This window comes from Candoia aspera, chromosome 1 (genome assembly GCF_035149785.1).
Source record: "Candoia aspera isolate rCanAsp1 chromosome 1, rCanAsp1.hap2, whole genome shotgun sequence".
Lineage (NCBI taxonomy): Eukaryota > Metazoa > Chordata > Lepidosauria > Squamata > Boidae > Candoia > Candoia aspera.
In genome coordinates, this window is record NC_086153.1 from 36,340,516 (window position 1) to 36,356,415 (window position 15,900).

Here is a 15,900-nt window from a genome sequence, read left to right on the forward strand (position 1 = left end):
AAGGAAGGAAGGAAGGAAGGAAGGAAGGAAGGAAGGAAGGAAGGAAGGAAGGAAGGAAGATAGTGACTACTAGAGGTAACAGTGACAGATAGCAGATGGATTCTGCACTTTCCTTACCCTGGAATTCATTCTATTATTACAGTATCTCTATGTTATCCTTTCAAATTCAACTCTTTCTCTCTCTGGTAATGGAGAAAACACACACTGGAGAAAACTCCATGCTGACTCCGAGCTACAGTGAGGCTAAGCATCTTATGCTTTCCCATCACGATGTAACTTCCTGACTAAAATGTTTTTTCTTTCACTGGTGCACCAGTCCCTGTATTTCTTTCTACAAATGCAGTTCTCCTAACTTTATTTTTCTCTCTAGAAGCAATTTTTCTGCTTTGCAAAAGCCACCTCTGAACAGTCTACAGGGTAGAATGTCTTTTTATAGAAAAGCACTGGATCAGGTGACTGCTTGTGAACAATCTGAAGTAGCGGAAGCAGACGCAAACTTACCATTTCATCTGATGCTTGTGAAAGAAGCAAAAGATTAGCAAGAGATAAAAAAGGAACACAAGCCACTTTGCTGATTTATTCTTGTTGCTTATTCTTATTTTTCATTCTCATTTTGTATTATTATATTGACATTTTTAACTGTGTTTGCCAACCAAAGTTGCTTAGGCAAGATGGGTATAATTTCATCTTGAACACCATACAGTAAAAACAATTTAATTACAGTCAGAATCACAACACTGTTAAAAAGAGGAAATTTTGCAATTACCCACAGTGATCTGTCAGAGCAACTGTGACTCTCTAAAAAGGGAAGTGGTTAACAAAATACTGCAAGATAAACAAACTAAAACTGACTACCAAATCTACTCACTAAAACATTTATTTCAACGGCAACTGGGACTGCTGGAATTGCTGTCGCTATGCAATGCAGTCACATGATGTTGCAGTTTACAACCGCATTGCTTAGGGACAGCAATTCTGGTCCCAATTGCCTTCATAAGCCAAGGACTACTTGTATCAGTGGATACAGGTTGTTATAACAGCAGTCTTCCTAACAACTGCTAAGCATGGAAAAAACAATCCAGACTAGTCAATCTATTTTTATTCCAACTTGGTTAATTAGGCAGCAGAGCCTATTAACTACTTGTTATACTAGTAATACAAGTTCTAGAACAGTTTGCAGCAAATGGTATTTCACTTCTCTTAAGTGTCTTACATATCTTTTCTTCTAAAAAGGCATTAGATTTTTTTATAAAGTATAAGCATTTGTCTTCACTTTCCTTCAACATAATCCAATATTACTGATGGAATTTTTACCTGGAATTCTAAATCAAAAGTGTGATATATAGTACAGGTGAGATGACTCAGAGAAAAATCAGTCAAGGTATCTTTCAAAAATACAAAGATGAGGATGCCCTAATGGAGTTAATAGTCCATGCAAATGTTTTAGATTCATTCCCCAGAATTTCCAAGAAGTGCCAAGAAAACTTCCTGCCTGAAATCCTGGCCATGTACTAACAATCACTGTAGACCAACTTCTTCAGCCTAAAGGTAATGCTGACTGGAGATAATGCAAGGTAATAAATTTATATTTAATTAATTAATTTGATGAATTTATGATCTGGCTCTATATGCTCATAAAGTTTCCTCAGAAGTGCCAAAACAGCCAGGAGCCCACGTGGGCTAGTGTCCCTAAACATCACTCATTGGAAAGCAGAACCTTTAATATCCAAGAGCCACTGGAAATAACATCAGAGACATAGCACATTGCCACTCCTGAATTAATGAATATGGTCCAAGAAAAATAATTGATTTAAATAAATCTCAAGGTAACTCCGTTTTATAATTGCATGGCATTGCAATTATGACTTTTTTGTAGTATGCAGAATTTAACACTGATTCTGCAGAATTCAGTTGAAACCACATACAGTACTTCAATATATTAAAGAGGCAATGGTCAGTATAGTGTCATGTAAGTCGAGTGTGGGTACTGCGGTCTTGAAGTTCTCTATGCAGAGTTAGCCAACAACTATAGCACAATCAATGCTCAAATTCTCCAAATGCTCCTGTTAACTTTCCCCTAAAGCAACTGGGAATCATGCAGGGTTTCCAAATAAATACAAGACCTTAAAGACTATTAAATATTCAAAGGACTTTAATATTTAATAGTGATTATTTTAGTCTATATTTTTTCTGTCCATATGGCAGTGAAGGCAACTAATAATTTAAAATAAAATACAAACAATTAAAAACCAAATAAAAATAGTTAAAGTTATTACTACAGTTATCAATATAATCCAAATGCACTGAGATGCACTTTTTTGTGATTGAATAGAGAAGACTGAATAGTGAAAAGCACCTTACTGCCTAAACTCTCCAACAGCATAGCATCTGCCTACATGATCCAAGAGACAGCCGCATAATGTATGCATAGTAAAAAACCAAAATGATAAAATGTGTGTTGTGACACCATGATGCAAGCTCCACCCTTTCATACTTGTGTTGTGATGTTATACAGAAGCATGTAAAGGGCAGTCTTGCTTCCCTCCACCCACCCGCAGGTGCCTATAGCTCAGTGTAGTGATAACAGAAATAAATTACTCTCAGCACTTGTACATACAGCTAGTAAGATCCAAACTGGGTGTTAATTTCCCTTTACACAGTTCCTGGTTTAGGAAAATTAAACTGCAATTATAGTGATTCAGTAATTATGCTGACTTCGTGAAGCTGGTAGAGTTTGCACTGTTCTCACCACCAAATATATCACTATTTCATAATATTACCTTACAGGAAGAATAAACATTGGTATTTCCAAGTTGCTTTCTACCTTCTGAAACTCACTACTAAGCCCTCAGAATTTATGTACTAAAGATTAGTACATAGATTAGTACATACATTCATTTAGATTTCATCTAAATGAAATCATTTTCTGTTGTAAACCGCCCAGAGTCCCCCCTTTGGGGGGAGATGGACGGTGGCAGAATTTAATTAATGTATGTATGTATGTATGTTTATTGCCAGTCTTATAATACATTTTACAACGGAATCATAACAACAGAACTGGGTTTTGCTGAACAGCTGTATGTTAATCATAACTGGCCCCTTTAAGATATACTGTTTCTTGGTCGCCTGGCAAATTATCTTCAGACCTCCTAGTTTATGTCAGTCCTAGCTGTTATCAAGCACTCCTAGACATGGCTACTAAAGCTGTGCATGCTTTGAAAATGATTTGGAAGAAGTGCTTTGGACATCATGTAAGCACATTACTCTGCTACTAATTTAAGTACACAAACCTTTTTCAGGCTTCTGTGTGACTCTGAACAAAAGATGTCACTGCTTGAAAAACTGTATAAAAGCGGAGCTGCTTTAACAAATGGAAAAGACGCGCTATGCTTGCAAGAGGTCCAAAAGACTTCTTCCAGATCATTTTCAAAGCATTTTAAGTCTGGCTGTCAATTCTAGTTGCTGAGGATCATAAGCAAAAATCCTACCTGGGGGCTTTCCAGAACCATTGATTTGCCACTATGAGACCAGAGAGGCCTTTGGTACATCCAGTGGGCTCTTCTTTTATTTTTAATCATTCAGAACTATTCTGATTTTCTTTTCTGGAACAACATGTCTTTTCTAAACTTGCTGTCATCAAAGATTTTATACAAAAGCAAGCAATATGACTTTTCCAAATCCTGCACAGGTAATTTTGAAAACAGTAGGAGGAACATGCCATACCTGTAAGTTACTTTTTCTTCAGTACCAGGTTCATCTTTTTCCCAAATCAAAGCTACTTTGTCTGGTGTATGTTGCACATGCCGATCCAAACAGTTAACTGCACAGAAACAAATTGTGAAGAAAGCAAAACATGTAGCTTGTTACTGATTAAAAGCGCTTACCATCTTGAGCTATTTACAAAAAAATCCTCAGATGCAAAAAAGCCAAGAACACCTAGAGCAAGCCAATTGAGAGAGTGGCAATAGTAGGTACCAGCCCAGAACTATTAAGAGGCACAGGAAAAATCTGTATTTTGATCACCACTACAAAATACTGTAGAGGAGAATGTGTGCTTTAATCTATATTGCATGAACTGGAGATGTTTTACATCTGACTATGCATCGAACTTGCATGGATTAAACATTTCCAATCTAATAAAGGGATCACTGAACAGAAGGCTACTTCTAGATGCAGATCTCCAACTGTGTCAGAATGATGGTTACTTTTTGGGCAAATTTCTACAACATGCTAAACTCTAAACCTAGACCAACAAAACACAATTGCTGGGTTCTCATAGCATGCTATACCCATCTATATAAACTATATTATAGCTTAATGTAATGACCTAATTTACACAGCATGCTAAAACCATGGCTGGGTTCGCACAACAAACTACCCAGCCCCATTTTACTTTAATCTAGCATACTGTAGGAACCCAGCCATAACAATATTTTATAAATTCCTCACGCCTGATGAGTTTAATACAATTACATTATTGATCAAAGTATGGGCAGATGTGCAACCATGGGCCTCAGTACGTTTTAAGGTAAGCCATAATGCCACAGTCTTCCTAAATGTCTTTTTAATAAGCCACTTCCCAGTCATACAGACTTTTTGACCAGATGAGCTGCAGCAGCTCCCCAAATATACAGTGGCTATGCGCAAGCAGCAACTCAACCCACAGCAAAGTTAAAAGGCAGGAAAGAAGAAATGAATGGCCAGAGCTGTCAGCTGAAAGCAAAAAAAAAAAAGAGAGAGAAACAATGGTAAAAAGGGGGGTTAAAAGTTAATTATAATTTCATATTTCAAACAGTCTTGTTTTCCCTTAAGAAGTAGTATAGAAAGATTGTCATTAAATAAAATTATGAGGACTGGGGAAGAGACAAAGGGGTAGAACTACCGCTTCACTTTCTAGCCATACTGACTGCCGTATCTCCTATCACAAAAAAAGATGCTGGCAATGTCCAATGGCACTGGAAAAAGATGATGTAGCAGACCAAATATTTATTTATTTGTTTGTCTGTTTATCAAATTTGTCACTGCCCATCTCCTCCCACCAGAGGGACTCTGGGTGGTTTACAACAAAGTAATCAATAAAACAATAAACATACAATATAATTACAATATATAAAAATGCAATTACAAATAGACAATAAATAAAAATAAAAATAAAATCCAAATGGCAGATGATCTAACTCAGTCCTTATGTGCAATGAGCACTCTAGGGCACTAGCCATCCCCAAACGTGACTATTCCCCTCTCTGCCCCAAGCCAGGTGGCCGAGCCAGGTCTTCAGATTCCTCTGGAAGGCCAGGAGCGATGGGGCTAACCTCACCTCCAGGGGTAGGATGTTCCAGAGGGCGGTAGCTACTGCAGAGAAGGCCCGCCAGAAAATGGAAAAGGCAATGAAGATCTCCCTCCTTTAAATGTAAAAAGGAAGTGGTGACAATGAAGAGGCTTAGAGAGATAAAGAAGCAGGTCTTTAACAGATCAAGCAGCAAGTGGAGGCCAACTGGCAACCTACCATCCCTGGGGCGTGCCTCGGAGGCGGCTCGGGAGTTCACAGCCACCATGGCACTCATGGGCCTGCCCCAGATTATTCAGGACCCGACTCAAGACGGTGGCCTCACACCGGACTTGGTTTTCTTGTCAGAGCAATGGCAATGTGATCTGAGGGAAGAGTTAAATCTATCCCCCTTGTCATGGTCAGATCATGCCCTGGTGACCTTGAGATTTTCCTACGCCGCCCCCCTCCACAGGGAGACAGAACCCATTCAATTGGTCCACCCCCATTGACTGATGGACCCGATGGGGTTTCAGAGGGAGCTGGGGATTATACCCAAGGATCTGCTGCACAGTCCAGGGGAGACCCTAGCTGCTGCCCAGAATAGGGAGGCAGCCGGGGCCTTGGACAGGATCACGCCTGTGCGACCTCTCTTGTCCAATCGAACCCAACACACGCCGTGGTTTACGGAGGAGTTGAGGGTTCTGAAGACGATTAAGAGACATTTAGAGCGCTACTGGAGAAGACAAGGACCAAACCTGACCGAACACAAGCTAGAGCCGCTATTAAGGCCTACCCTGCGGCAATAAGAGCGGCGAAACGTCAATATTCCCCTGCTGTTATTGCATCCACAGAATGCCACCCAACAGCCCTGTTTAAGATCACTCAATCCCTTCTGGGGAAGGTGGGTCCAGTGACCCACCTACAAGGCCATGCAGAGGAGTTTTCTGGGCATCTGGAGGATAAATCTTCTTGATCTGTTCCAAGTTGAATGCCAAGCATGAGGCATGGTCTGTGGAGGTGCCCAAGGAATGTACTTACCCAGTTATCTGGGTGTTCATTCCAGGAAGAGATGCTGTAGGTTCCTACCTTATGTGAGGTAAAGGGAACGGTGACCCAGAGGCAATTCGTTTCAGTAATGGCCACACTATGGAACAGCTTATCCCCTGACACACACATTAAAACTAGCTTGTTCTATCAAGCATCTGGACACTAATGGTGGTTTGGGCAGTCTTCTTGGCAAGATCTTTTATCAGGTCTTGTTTTATTATTGTATTGTTTCTGAGTTTTTAAAATTTTTGGCCCTTGGGGATTGTCGCATTATATTATAGAATTTTAAAGTGATTATAAAGAAAATTATCAGAAAATAAAGATTTCTGATCACTGATAAAGTGATCAGGAATATCTGTATATACATTTTTGTATAAACAAATGAATATATAAAGTGAAAGTTTAAGAAAGGGAGGCAGTTATAGATTTAAAAATGTAAAGACATGACTTGAGTCTGTTTACTGGTAGTTACATAGACATGTTCGTGTAGTCTTCTTGACACCAATTTATTTATTTACTTTATTTAAGTGAGTTATATGGCCACCCAACTGACAGCTATGAATATGGAAGTTGCTCACCACTGCCTTTCCCCAGAATATTTTTTTCAACTTCCCAGTCTAATGTATGGCTCTGGAATTTCCTTGTGGTCTCCCATCTAAGTGTAAACTTAGTGTGGCTAAGCTTTTTTTTTTTTTTTTAGTTCAGCTCAGGTCAGCTACATCCTGCCATCTGAATGTAAAAGTAGCAATACAGAGCAATGAATTAAACTGGCAACTAAGTGAGGAAAAAAGAGTGTAAGTAATCTGTGACAGAAGGTGGGGGGGGGAGTTATTTTCTCTCAAGAGATTCACTGAGGTGAAAACATGAGAGCCTCTGGTTATACTATGATGAATTCTTTAAGATTTAAAGCAAGAATAAGCAGGTATTTTGGGTTGCAAACCTCCATAAACCCTTTCCAAGGCCTATGCTGCCTGAGTTAAGCTTCCTGAAGTTGAAGTTCAAAACAACTGCAGGATAGCAAGTTGCCACCCCCACACATACACTTTAAAATATGACAAGATCAATAATGTTACATAAAGAATTTACCACTGCCTTAGCCTAATCTTTCCAGGACACCTCGTTACCAACATTTGCTGTACTCCATGAGTCAACGTAAGCCTATATAAATAGCTGTTCCATTCACACTATCTTATTAGTATTTCTTTCTTTCTTTCTTTCTTTATTATTCCAATTTCTATCACCACCCATCTCCCCCTAACAAGGAGGACTCTGGGTGGTCACAAGGGGGGCTCTGGGCAGTTTTCAATATTTCAGAAATAATTACTGTAAAATAAAGAGTCTTGCATTGTACTGCAGTTAATTCACAAATATGCAATCTATACAAATACTCAGCTAATAAATAGCAGGATAGTTCTACCTGATTCAGTTACTATATGTTTTAGCTGGTAAAATATTTCTTTCTGTAACACTAATTACATTTATGTTGCTTTACAAATAACAGGTCTGACAGGGCTTTAACTACAGACTAAGTTGAGCTAATGAGTGCATGGGCTTGTCCATGTAGTTTTTCTTGGCAATGCTGCTGAAGGCGTTTGCTACTGCCTTCTTCAAGGATATTTTCCTGCTTCCTCAATCTAGCCTACAGCCGTACAATTTCACTATGGTATTCCATCTAAGTATTAGACATGACCCTACCACCATCTATAAAATGGAAACAGGAATACAAGGGAGAAAACCAGGAACGAATAGAGGAAAAGTGTACATAAACTTTGGTTCAGTTTATTATAACATGCTGGGGTCAACAGTCCTCATAAGGAATAAGAATCGACCATCTTGACAAGATAGATCAGGAATGCACTGCTTCAGCCTGTTGTACCTGCCTACTGCTTGATTATTCCAGAACAGAATTTCTTAAGTTATGTTTTATGGAATACCAATGTTTTCTGAACAACTTGAAGATGTCCCAAGATCCAAGAGAAGATTTGTATGTGTGTATTGGACCTATTTAATTACACTAGTCAAACAAATGTCCTATTCATTAATAAAGAAAAGGTGTCAGGAGAATTCTTCTTAGACCTCACAGTGATGCAGCTGAAAAAAAGAATGCATCACTAGACTTTGGATGAAAGCTCACTGTGAATATTACCTTTTGGATATAAAGGCACTAAAGGTCTTACTACATTTTATTTCCATATACTTTTGTGAAAGTGAATTTTCAGCACTCATGACAATCAAGATCAAATATTAAAATAAGGTGAATTTTAGGCTGATTCTAAAACTTTATTTTTTTAAAAAAAGTAAATTCTGCTGGTCTTGGTAAGTTTAAGAAACATTGCTAGAGAGAGATTTACTGCAACTTTGACAGTTCTTTGGACCCAGAAAGATTCAAGTCTGACTCAGCATTTTCCAGGAGGAACTTCATGCCAGATTGTAATAGCCTGTAGCAGAGACAGTTCTAGAGCTGTTGCATAAAAGGAACATTGTTTTGGGAGCATACCCATCATTAAGGACTTGCCACTCAGTGGGGATTTTGGCAGAATGATAGGAAAAATCATCCTTTCAGGGAAGAATGAGATAAAAGGCCATAAACAAAGAACTTGTTAGAGAGAAAAGAGGAAGTCAGTGTTGTTTTCTGGTTTAAAAAGCTGTGTGAGATATTATACATCTTTATCAGCTATCAGAGCCCCAAGCCTATTGTCTGCTAATGGAAGGTAAGTGTTTTGAGCAGGAATAGAGAGGTGGAGAGAAGCAACTCTAACCCAGGATTGGGGTAGGGGAGACATCTGAATTGTCATATGGGAGTGCATGGTTGCTTCCAAATCAAAGAACCTGAGATACTTTGCAACATTCCTTTTGATGGAAGGCCTCTGTTGGATCAGTGAAAGGGAAGACAACTACTCGAACCAGGATAAACAGCCTGTCCTGGCCTACACATTAAAGACTTGGCAGAACAAGCCCCATTTCAGTTCCTGCTCAACATAAGGCAATTAACAGGAATGTGGGAAAGTAAAATTGCAGTTATCTATCATAAGGTACTTGATCTCACACAGACTGGGTTCACCCATTATACTATGCTATAATTAGCTAACACATAGATTATCAAGCCACAGTAATGGGGTTTACACACTGCCCTAAGCCCTAATTTACAGATTATAATGGCTGCCACCCTTCAATATGCTGTGCCAAAAAGAAACCATATAATGGTTTATTACAAATCAGGTCACTATCTTCCAATTGTAAACATATCTGTTCCCCCAGGCATAGAGATTGGAAGGCTAGGTGAGCCTCTAAATTGTTATTGTTGATTGCTATTCTTGACTTCTATTTTTATATTTTTTGTGTATTTTACTATTATTATTATTATTATTATATTGTTATTACCTGTTTGTCACCCAGAGTTGCTTGTATAAAGGGTGGCCATATAAACTGAATTAAATAAATGCATTCCATAAATAAATTAGTATTCCTACTCTTTAAGTGTAATAGAATCCATAAAGATTTACTCAGAGTTAGGCAGGCATTGTCCTCACATTTTCAAACTTTTTCTCTAGAAAACTTCTATTCCAATTTTGCCCCTGGTAGCCCTGAGATAGATTATAACTATCATAAATCATAAATGTGAACTGTGGTTCAATAATCTGGAGGGCACAAGTCAGGGCCACATCTAACTTTTAACAATAAAGCAAGCTGGCTATCAGATTCTGCAATCATGTAGTGAATCATGTATCATTCTGTGCCACCATTCCAGACTATACTAATGCATATTTTTCATTAATAATTAAATAATATGTTTAATATGTTCAGAGAACTAAATAATGGGACGCTGTGGCTCTTCAACCAACCACTTCATTAATGATTTCCCTGCCCTAAGGAATTTCTTTACTTACAGGGACTACCAAGGATCCAAAATATAAGACCACTGCTAGAAAATTAGTGAATACCATGAATAAATACTTCATTCCACTGTATGGATATATATGGGGTACAACTAACTTATTCTTGGAAGGAAAGACTAACGCTAGTCAATGATCAAACTGAAATGGCTTTAATACAGTGTTTTTATTGTGAATAAGCTATCCATTTGTAGCAATTTAAGGCACCTGTCTTGTAGAATATTAACTTGCAAAGTGCAGCAGATGAAGACAACTACATGGTAGTTTTGGAAGCATACAGTACACTGTAGTGTCACTCATTTTTTTTAGTGTATGCCAATTGCAGTAACAAAATCTGAACGCAGCCATGTCATAGGTAATTGTAAATATAAACCCATTTCCTTAAAGATTTGGATACACCAGCTCTTGATCGGTTATTTGCTTTATAACGATGTTGTACCTCAATTTACATTAGAAAAATCAAACATGGAATTCTACACATCATTATTAGGGAGTAAGTTGTATTGAGCTCTGTGAGATTTACTTCTGGGTAATTCTAAGTTTTACATTACAGAAGAAACTACACTTTTTGTTGAGATGGGCAGCTATAGAAATGTGATTAAATAAATAATTCATATCACTGATATTATAATAATCCATAATGAATTTAATAATCCATAATGAATTTATTTGATCTTTACAATTGCTGATGAAATTTTGATTAATTGATTAATTATATCCACAAATAATCTGGAGCTAAGGCATGATGAAAGCTATCTACAAAGTGAAGATCTTATTCCCCAAATTCTGGAAGCGCGCAGATTCCTTTTACAGCACCAAAACACACTTCAAAAGCATCTGCTGAGAAGCAGTTTAATCTATTATTGCCGTTTGTGTTACTGTTAACCATCAGAGCTGGCAGATGCCTTTGGGCATAGAAACTTTGAAAAAAGTGCCCTGAAAACAGTGGCATAGATAGGCTGCTTCAAGTTGAACTCCACAGAAACCACAATAGTTACCACATAGTTACCACAATCACTGAGTTTTATCCAAAGTTCAGAATTGCCAACTCTGTACCTTTAAATAAAACTATATGTAAAGATTGGAGAGAGATTCATCAAGCCTTTTTTTCATGTATTTGTTTTATATTTGGGCTATTTACTCCAACCACTTTCAGTCTTCATATGATTGTCTTACAAGCTATGTTAACAACAGAATACATACTTTTTATCATCTGGGCAACTTTTTTTCACTGTACTCTAAATATGGTGATCTGAAATACAGCATTCTTTGTTGTCAATCTTCTGTTTTTTTAAAAATTTTTATTTATTTATTTATCACATTTATATAGCTGCCCATCTCAACAAACAGTGATGCTGGGCAGCGTACAACAATTAATTTAAAACATAAATATATAAAAAGTCGTTATTCAAACATAAAACAGTCATTATATATATTTGCTGGACAAGATAAAGCCACCATTAATTAACAATGGAATGTCTAAGGATATTCTTTATTAATCTCATTTGTAGGCCATTAATTCAAAGCAACTGGGAGGGGTAGTCCTTTAAAAGGACTGTGTTCCTAGGCTTTGCTTCTATCAAGTCTAAATGGGCTGGTTCAACCAATCTATTAACATACCTAATTGTTACAGAATGTGTATTGTGCGTTCAATTTTTTGTTTTCATTTACTTTAAAAAAATCCTATTTCAAGAGTGATTTTTTTATTAATGACTGTATTTTTAGTGTACTGTATTGTGATTGCATGCTATCCAATTTTCATTTATTTAGCCTTGGTTTAAATTGGATAAAAAATGTGCAAAGCTTAATAACATCCAGGTTTTTCATGTGGAACTTATTTCATATCAATTATGGGTGCATATGTTCTCTGCAGTATCATAGGATGTTCCTTTAAATATGTATGGTTGGGTTTCATTTATTTTAATTATAAATGTTGAGTTTTACTGGTTAGTTGTTACTGTATTGAATTTTTGGCAACAGTTTTGTAACTATTCTGCTTTTCTTTTAATTTGTACCATGCCTTGATAAAGGCACAGAATAAATTATTATTATTATTATTATTACTACTACTACTACTGTTATTTGACCATTTCCAGAGCGTAGCTGTGTCATTCTATGAATCCAACACAGTTATGGCAAAAAAGGAGAGTAATATTATAGCTTCACATAAGGGGAAAGTTCTGCATAGTTTAAAATACTAAATGGCCATAGACCAAAGTGAAACAGTTTTGCTGTGATGCAAAGTCCGTATGACCACGCCTTGCGGCCATGACCCACAAAAAGATCATCTTGATTGCTGCTAGTTTCTATATGATAAACAAAGTGGGTAAGAAAACTATCCTGGAAGCACCATGAGTCAAACAGTACAACTGTTATCTCCTGTATAGGAGAAACCTATAAGGTCAGCTTAAATATAGAATATTTACATATGTAACCAATCTTGGGGGCATCTATGAAAGTTCAGTCCAGATAGCTTTGGTTACCTGAGGTTTTCTGAAAAAAATCAGACCCCACTACAATAATTAATATGGCAGATATATCCAGACTAGACTACAATGGAGCTATCCCCAAAATCATTTCAAAAGCTTCAGGCAGCAATGTGTGAAACTGCCAGAGTGCTTAGAGGGGCTAGGCAATTATATAACAGCTACATTCGTGGCAAAGGCTTCCAGAGCCAATGTCAAATTCCATGTTGAGATCATATTATCTGAAAATCTGCCTGCATCATATGAATCTGCCTAGGGTTCACTAATACAATCTGTTAGAATAGCAAGCGAAAAAATATAGGATTTTTTTACCCTATTCTTGTGGAATACCCTTCTACAAGACATGTGTGTGGATGTGTTTGCCTCTCTACTTTTTAAACAGGCCTCAAAATCTGAATGTTTCAGCTTACTTTTAAATTAAAGGTTGCCAACTTTTAATATCAATCAGAGCTTTTGCTATCACATTTAATTATTAATGCTGCTGCTTTAGTTAATAATATTTTGTACCTTATTACTTTGTAATTTCAATTTATAAAGCATGTTGAGGAGACTTCACAAGAGATATCATACAGCTACTTCAAATAAAAAATAAATCTACAAATACTGTACCAAAATTCATTTGTTCTTTGTCCTACTAAGTTAAGCAATAGCAATTGTGATATCAAAAGTGCCCTTCCCTCAGAATAGCAAATGACCATATAAACTCATTCTATTGGTCAAAAGGACCTGCCTTCTTTCACTTTCTGTTTTGTCAATACTGTACAGTATACATGTGCAAACCAAAGATATACAAAATGACTTTTCAAATGTATGTTTAGATATCTTTAACCAAAAATCAATTATAAATTACTTTGTATATACAATATATTTAAATGAGTGCAAGGGGGAACCTTTCTAAGTTCTTTTTTATGACAGGCCGTCATTACAACTGTCATTAAATTGTCCTATCTAAATAAATAAGACATAGGTGAATGTTGTGCTACTCATCGTAAGTAGTGCCACAAGCATTCTCCAGAGAAAGACACTGAAATTAAAATCTTAAGAAATCTGGGAGCCATTGAAAGTTACTGTGCTCATATATACTGTAATAGAAGACTTCATGAGACAACAACTGACTGAAATTGAAATGCCTGGCCAGAACAGAAAAAGTTCCTCAACAGGAGGAACATACTAAACCCACGGAAAAAGTGATCTGTAGTCTTAATAAATTAAAATTGATGAAGTGTCTTATCAGTCAATAGGTTTTAATCTTAAATATTTTAAGCAGTTTCTCATTTTCAAATTTAAAATTTTACCAGCGTATTAAAGTAGTATTTTAGTACTTAAGTACTGTATTAATTAAGGCAAAGTCTATAGGTAAAGTTGTTTACTAAATTATACAAGCTGCTTTTTTTCAGATCTTAACACTATCTAAGAATTTTAGTTTCCATTTACTTCTATGTGTCATTTTCTTACTGTTTCAATAATAGCACTTTATTTTCTGTCATTTTATAGAAGCTCTTTTTGTGTTTCATTTGGGATCTATAATTTTAGTTGTAAGACAGTATAGTATCTTGTAAGGGTAAGTGACACAACAGGCTATGCATTCATTCTCTAACTGCACGGGTTATTAATGACATGGACAATCACATTCCTCAGAGCATCTAAGCAACTGCAGAAATGCTCCCTGGTAGAATGTCATTTTCATGAAGTGTTTTTGAATGTTGGTATTACTTAATTCATAACATTTTACCGATTGATTTATATCCTACCCTTCCTCTAGGAATGTCCTACTGTACTTGCAAACAAAAGTACTTATATGAACCAAAGCATTTAAATGTGTGAGGGCCTGAATCTTATCCCACCCGGCGAATCCTGTTGGCTCCAGCACCCATCAAGCAATGGGAGGGTAGTATTTAATTTAGCCCAATGCAACCTATTGTAACCGACATCAGTTTTTCAGGTCGCAATCTTGCTCTCCACAAGAACGGGGCATTTCGAGCCGTTGCACACAAAGCAGAGCTTCGGCTGCAAAGCCTTGCAGCTCCGAGTAAGGCCTTCTCGGAATTTGTTCGTACCCCCGATCGGTTTTGGGAGGGAGAGCCTGATGAAACCTCGGTGCTTTCTCTGCGTCCCCCCACCCCACGCCTTTCCACCGCACTATCGCTACGCCAATCCTCGGGTCGGAGGGTGCGGAATTCCAGATAACTTAGGTGTGACTTGCCTGCAGACAATTTGGGCGTGTCTTCCAAGCGCGGCGAGCAGGGCTTCCCCCGTGCCGTTCTCTTTTGAAACCTGGAAACTAAATAATCACCAACCGACGCGGAGAAGGAAGGGCCGAGGGGGTCGAGGCAATTTCGCTGCCGTCGCCGTCCCCTCACCCGACAAGGAAAGGCGCCTCTTACCCGCCACATTTAAGCGGCCGCCTAAGAACCAGCGGATCCGGCCCTGCGCGAAATCCCACTCGCAGTCGGTGTGGTGCGGGGTCTCCCATTGCAGCGTCTCCCGTGCCAGCTCCCCCCAGAAAGGACCGGGCTCCCGGGCTGCCCGCTCGCACAGCTGCCAGTAACTTCCTCTCATGGAGGGGGCGCGCGGCTCACCTCGCCCCCCGTGATCGCTGCCACGGCCGCTACTGCAACGGCGGGCAAAAGAGAGAGGTGCCCAGGGGGCGCTTAGGCAGCCCTGCCTCCAGGGCCTCTGCCTACCAACGGCGCTCCGCAGGTGGCTCCAGGCGGAGATTGCCATGGGCACTTGGGCCACTAGTCCACCGCCAAAGACCGCAGAGGGGGGGAGCCGGGAAGCCCGCCGAGTGCCGCCGCCTCCTCACCAGCGAAGAGCCGCAGCAAACTCTTGGGAACTGCTCGCGGCTCAGGGAGGCGCCAAGGCGGCTGTGCCAAGGGGGCCCTTGCGCGCCGCCCCTGCACAGCAACACGCCTTTCCTCCTCGTATCTCCTCCCTCAGTGCCCGCCCGCGTTTGGAGGAGTTCCTCGCCGGAGTCTGCAGTTTTGGCCACGAGGAAGAAACTTCTGAGCAGCTGACAAAGCGACTGCACAACAGCCTTAGAAGCACAGCGTTGGTGCAGCCATGAGCAGCTGGGCTCTGGGCAACCTGGCGCCCCATAAACCTGTAGGAGGACAATCCCCACCATTCCCAAATAACGTGGCAATGTCGGTTAAGATGACTCGAGGCAAACACCTCCATTAACCAACTGCAAGAGCATTAAAAG

General features: G+C 38.9%; 1 protein-coding gene across 1 annotated transcript in view; it reads right to left on the minus strand.

Moving 5' to 3' along the window:
* ACSS1 (acyl-CoA synthetase short chain family member 1) overlaps positions 1–15,530 on the minus strand; it is a 58,204-nt gene extending 42,674 nt beyond the window's left edge. The window contains exons 1-2 of the mRNA XM_063301826.1: positions 15,080–15,530; positions 3,724–3,820 (exon numbers count right to left, since the gene is read on the minus strand). Of these exons, the coding sequence (XP_063157896.1) occupies positions 3,724–3,820; positions 15,080–15,419 (437 nt within the window). The 5' untranslated portion in view covers positions 15,420–15,530. The remainder of the gene's footprint in view (positions 1–3,723; positions 3,821–15,079) is intronic.
* Positions 15,531–15,900: the final 370 nt, after the last annotated feature.